We start from the raw sequence: 6161 nt of genomic DNA, 5'->3' as shown, positions 1-6161 counted from the left end.
TTACTGCTGAAGATGCTGCCATGGGACAGCCCCTGGCCCATTGAAAAAGTTACAATACTTCTCCCTGCAGATCATCGCATCATCAGAGTTCCTTCCGGATCCCAGACTTTCCAAGTCAGAAACCCTGTGCTCTTCTAGACGCCATTCTCCCTGGGTTATATCTCCGTTTGCAGGGTCAACAGAGTCAACATACTGTGGAGGGCTGTATGCAGTGCCATCACGGCGGCGGAGAAAGTTGTGCAGGACGCAACAGGCAAGCACCACAGAGTCAATAGACGTTAGTTTCATGTTTAGTGCAGTGTGGAAAACCTGAAATCGGTTTGCCATAATTCCAAAAGCATTCTCCACAACGCGGCGAGCTCTGGAAAGTCGGTAATTAAAAATACGCCGCTCCGGTGTCAGAGTTTTCTGGGAGAAGGGCTTCAGAAGGTTGGGATGCAGTGGGAACGCCTCATCTCCGACAAACACAAAGTTCAGGTTTTCAGTAGTGTCGCTGTTGGGCGGCAAGGCCAGTTTCTGTTCTTTCAAGCGGTCACCAAAATCGGTGTGCTCCAAAACTCCGCCATCAGATACTCTACCATTGATCACAACAGAAACACTTATAAATTCGTAGTTCGCATTAACGAGGGCCATGAGAATTACGCTGAAATAACCCTTGTAATTGAAAAAAAAAGATCCGAAGTGTGGTGGTTGGGTTATGCGAACATGTTTCCCATCCAAGGCCCCACCACAATTAGGGAACTGCCATTGCTGGTGAAATCCCTGGGAAATCTGTTTCCAATCATCCGTGGTCTCCGGGAAAGGCATGTAACTGCGGTGTAAAGCAGAGACAATTGCTTTATATGTCTCTGGGATGATGACGGTGAGCAGGGATTGGGAAATAGCTGCGCAGTAATGCAAGTCTTGCATAGACCTGCCAGTCGCCAGGAACCGCAGTGTGACAGCCAGCCTCTCATCCACAGGGACAGCAGCTCGCATTTTTGTATTTTGCTGCCTGATATAAGGATCCACAGCTGCAAGTAGCACTCTAAAGGAATCCTCCAACATTCGAAGGTAGTTCCTGAAGTCTTGCGGGTTGTTCTCCTGGAGTTCCCTTATAAGGCCCATATGGGACAATTGATTCCTCTTTTGCAGCCACTGTTTGGTCCACATGCGGCGCTTGACGCTTAGCACGATTCTTTCGCTCTTGAGCCTCAAGCTGGTTGTGAGCTTCTACCAACAACGCAGCCGCTACAAGCACAGGAACATCTGAACTAGACATGGCAACCTGAAAAAGAAAAAAAAAGAAAAAAATTAGTACATATGATTAGCTAAACTGACACAAGACATCCAATACTGTTACGTAACGTTCACACATGTTTATTTCTTTTTATACTATTTTATGGCTACGTTCACATTTTCTACACATAAGTTACATTATGTTAACACAACAACCATACTCAATGAATACCTAAAAATTACTGTACAAGCCGCTGAAAAACAAACCAGTACGATGAACGCTGCAGCTTAATAATAGGAACGCCAAATAGAGAGTTCTGGAGCCAGTGTCACAACAGCGACGCTGTGCATAAACGGAGACGCTATAGCGATGCGGATCGCGCGGCAGCAATGCAGAGTCAAGGACGTCCTCTGGGCGTGGCTAGGCGTTGCCGTGCGTCTCAATTTCTAAAATGGCGGCGAGACAGCGATCTGCTCCGCTGGGGCAGACTGAGGTCCATTTTTTTGTGGCTCAAATGGATGCCCTTGATTACGAGGGTCGGGAGAGTCGCCCTGCCCACCCCAATCTCCATAAAAATGAGGTCCTGCGCCGCATTGCCAGTTTGATGGAGCGGAGATTTGGTATCCACCGCAGTGCGCTGCAGCTGCGGAAGTGGGCCGATCTCCGCTACAAGCAGCCACTTCTTCTGGCACAGTTGCTGGCGGAGACAAGGCGAGGCAAGTACCAGTATGGGGTATTTGGGTGACGCACGGTACTGGGAGGGGGGAATTGGGAGACTCGTGCTCGTGGTTGCCAACTTGTCCTGGACATGCCACTTTGTTCTCATGACCGTTTTGACTGCGCAAAATGCGTTGTCCGTGATTGAGTGCTCACGTCATGGGTTCCAGAATCTCCTCCCCCCCAAATATTTAATTTTTATGGATGTCCGCTATTGTTATGTACATTGTCCAGAAATCTTTACGAGGAGGTTGGCAACCCTGCGCGCCCTGCCCTGCCAAGGAGGGGGGAATCAGGAGCCGCACGCTGCCGTGCGGCGCTTCCTATCTTCTATATATGTACCTTCATTTGGCGAGGCAATATTTAATTAAACTCCTTGCCGCCAATGGCCTAGGTTTTTTTTTTCGGGTCTGTAGCCATGTAGTTTTGGTGTCTAAAAATTGTGTTTCTTTTTTTTTTGGTGTAGAGAGACGCCACCGGCAACAGACATCCGCGGCAGCCACAACTGCGGCCACCAGCGGCAGCCCACAGCCCGGACCGTCCCGTAAGTTAACTGTCATATATTGCAATTTTAAAACTGCATACAGGACATTAGAGGGGAGCTGAAAAATTGTATACATTACAAATGCATGCAAATTTCCATTGGCTCCTAACTTTTGCTGTCAATGGCGCCATTTTTTTTTTTTGTATAGAGCTCTGTAGTTTTGGTATGTAAATCTTGCATTTCTTTTTTTTTTTTTTTTGGGGTGTAGAGAGACGCCACCGCCACCGGCATCAGACTGCGGCGGCAGACACAACTGCGGCCACCAGCGGCAGCCCACAGCCCGGACCGTCCCGTAAGTTAACGGTCATAAATTGCAATTTTATAACAGCATACAGGACATTAGAGGGGAACTGAAATATCGTATACATTACAAATGCATGCAAATTTCCATTGGCTCCTAACTTTTGCTGTCAATGGCGCCATTTTTTTTATTTTTTGTATAGAGCTCTGTAGTTTTGGTGTCTAAATCTTGCATTTCTTTTTGTGGTTTTTTTTGGGGTGTAGAGAGACGCCACCGCCACCGGACTGCGGCGTTAGCCACAACTGCGGCCACAGCCACAACTGCGGCCACCAGCGGCAGCCCACAGCCCGTACCGACCCGTAAGTTAACTGTCATATATTGCAATTTTATAACTGCATACAGGACATTAGAGGGGAACTGAAATATTGTATACATTACAAATGCATGCAAATTTCCATTGGCTCCTAACTTTTGCTGTAAATGGCGCCATTTTTTTTATTTTTTGTATAGAGCTCTGTAGTTTTGGTGTCTAAATCTTGCATTTCTTTTTGTGTTTTTTTTTGGGGTGTAGAGAGACGCCACCGCCACCGGACTGCGGCGTTAGCCACAACTGCGGCCACAGCCACAACTGCGGCCACCAGCGGCAGCCCACAGCCCGTACCGTCCCGTAAGTTAACTGTCATATATTGCAATTTTATAACTGCATGCAGGACATTAGAGGGGAGCTGAAATATTGTATACATTACAGATGCAGTTACCCCACCGCAGCAAACCACCCCGCCCTTCCGCCACCCATCTTCCTCCCCCGGTTCGGCGGCTTTCTCCCCTGCGGCGAGCAGTCGTAAGTGACCAAAACTGCGCGCACTTCCCCACACCGAATTCAGTTGTTTACCAGATATGTACAGTGGGGCAAAAAAGTATTTAGTCAGTCAGCAATAGTGCAAGTTCCACCACTTAAAAAGATGAGAGGCGTCTGTAATTTACATCATAGGTAGACCTCAACTATGGGAGACAAACTGAGAAAAAAAAATCCAGAAAATCACATTGTCTGTTTTTTTAACATTTTATTTGCATATTATGGTGGAAAATAAGTATTTGGTCAGAAACAAACAATCAAGATTTCTGGCTCTCACAGACCTGTAACTTCTTCTTTAAGAGTCTCCTCTTTCCTCCACTCATTACCTGTAGTAATGGCACCTGTTTAAACTTGTTATCAGTATAAAAAGACACCTGTGCACACCCTCAAACAGTCTGACTCCAAACTCCACTATGGTGAAGACCAAAGAGCTGTCAAAGGACACCAGAAACAAAATTGTAGCCCTGCACCAGGCTGGGAAGACTGAATCTGCAATAGCCAACCAGCTTGGAGTGAAGAAATCAACAGTGGGAGCAATAATTAGAAAATGGAAGACATACAAGACCACTGATAATCTCCCTCGATCTGGGGCTCCACGCAAAATCCCACCCCGTGGGGTCAGAATGATCACAAGAACGGTGAGCAAAAATCCCAGAAACAAGCGGGAGGACCTAGTGAATGAACTGCAGAGAGCTGGGACCAATGTAACAAGGCCTACCATAAGTAACACACTACGCCACCATGGACTCAGATCCTGCAGTTCCAGACGTGTCCCACTGCTTAAGCCAGTACATGTCCGGGCCCGTCTGAAGTTTGCTAGAGAGCATTTGGATGATCCAGATGAGTTTTGGGAGAATGTCCTATGGTCTGATGAAACCAAACTGGAACTGTTTGGTAGAAACACAACTTGTCGTGTTTGGAGGAAAAAGAATACTGAGTTGCATCCATCAAACACCATACCTACTGTAAAGCATGGTGGTGGAAACATCATGCTTTGGGGCTGTTTCTCTGCAAAGGGGCCAGGACGACTGATCCGGGTACATGAAAGAATGAATGGGGCCATGTATCATGAGATTTTGAGTGCAAACCTCCTTCCATCAGCAAGGGCATTGAAGATGAAACGTGGCTGGGTCTTTCAACATGACAATGATCCAAAGCACACCGCCAGGGCAACGAAGGAGTGGCTTCGTAAGAAGCATTTCAAGGTCCTGGAGTGGCCTAGCCAGTCTCCAGATCTCAACCCTATAGAAAACTTTTGGAGGGAGTTGAAAGTCCGTGTTGCCAAGCGAAAAGCCAAAAACATCACTGCTCTAGAGGAGATCTGCATGGAGGAATGGGCCAACATACCAACAACAGTGTGTGGCAACCTTGTGAAGACTTACAGAAAACGTTTGACCTCTGTCATTGCCAACAAAGGATATATTACAAAGTATTGAGATGAAATTTTGTTTCTGACCAAATACTTATTTTCCACCATAATATGCAAATAAAATGTTAAAAAAACAGACAATGTGATTTTCTGGATTTTTTTTTCTCAGTTTGTCTCCCATAGTTGAGGTCTACCTATGATGTAAATTACAGACGCCTCTCATCTTTTTAAGTGTTGGAACTTGCACTATTGCTGACTGACTAAATACTTTTTTGCCCCACTGTATTTGCTTCCTTTTAGCAGCGTTAGCAGTGGCCCACGCGAGGGGATGGGTGGTCAGCAGCTCCAGTGATGAGCAACACGCGTCCCTTCTCCGTAAGTATACAGACAGTGGGAGGGGTTATCGTTGGGATGTCACATTTGACAACGACAAATGCAACCCAAAAAAAATAGCACACAGACAGCTCTCCAGCGACCAACGATGACGAAGTCCCCGGGTAACCATCTGGTAACTAAGCGCAGGGCCGCGCTTAATAACCCGATATTACCCCGTTTACCATTGTAAATGTTAAAGAAAACAAATACATACTCACATTCCAGTGTCTGTCACGTCCCTAGCCGTCAGCTTCCCGCACTGAATGTGAGCGCCGGCCGTAAAGCACAGCACAGCGGGAAGCTGTCGGCAAGGAACTTGCCCAACACCGCAATGTGAGTATGCACTGGTTTTATTTCGTTTGCCACACGCCGATGCAGCGATGGCAGCGGGTGATCGGCGACCCCAAAAAAAAAAAAAAAATGCGTAGTTTTGGAAAAAAAACGCACCCTGCAAAAGTGCTTGCAGGATGCATTTTTCTAAATTGACTAACATTAGCGATGCATTGCGATGCATTGCCACACGTCTCAATAGTTGTGCGACCGTTGCGCCGAGTTGTTGCTGACCGCCGGATGCAAAAACGTTACATGTAAAGGTCCGCCAGTTTCGGCAGCGCATGCACGGTCTGAACTCCTCCCCCACCTCCCCGCACCTCACAATCGGGCAGCGGATGCGCAGGAAAAATGCATCCGCTGCCCCCGTTGTGCGGGACACACAACGCTAGCTTTTGAAACCTCGACCCAACGCTAGTGTGAAAGAAGCCTTAATCACCGTCCGTTCTCCAACTTTTTCTATCTTCTATCCACAGAACCGGACACCGTGAGAGAGCTGCTGGCCAAGCA

General features: G+C 47.2%; 1 protein-coding gene across 1 annotated transcript; it reads right to left on the bottom strand.

Moving 5' to 3' along the window:
- Positions 1-978, bottom strand: LOC138671604 (uncharacterized). The gene has a single exon (XM_069759779.1). It carries the CDS (start codon positions 976-978, stop codon positions 1-3), a length of 978 nt encoding a protein of 325 aa, XP_069615880.1.
- Between the last annotated feature and the right edge of the window lie 5183 nt (positions 979-6161).

This window comes from Ranitomeya imitator, chromosome 3, assembly GCF_032444005.1.
Source record: "Ranitomeya imitator isolate aRanImi1 chromosome 3, aRanImi1.pri, whole genome shotgun sequence".
Lineage (NCBI taxonomy): Eukaryota > Metazoa > Chordata > Amphibia > Anura > Dendrobatidae > Ranitomeya > Ranitomeya imitator.
The sequence above is the reverse complement of the archived record's forward strand: the minus strand, read 5'-3'. Positions and strand labels throughout refer to the sequence as shown.

Coding starts and splice junctions, on each gene's coding strand:
- LOC138671604 (XM_069759779.1), bottom strand. CDS start 978: ATGCGAGCTGCTGTCCCTGTGGATGAGAGGCTGGCTGTCACACTGCGG.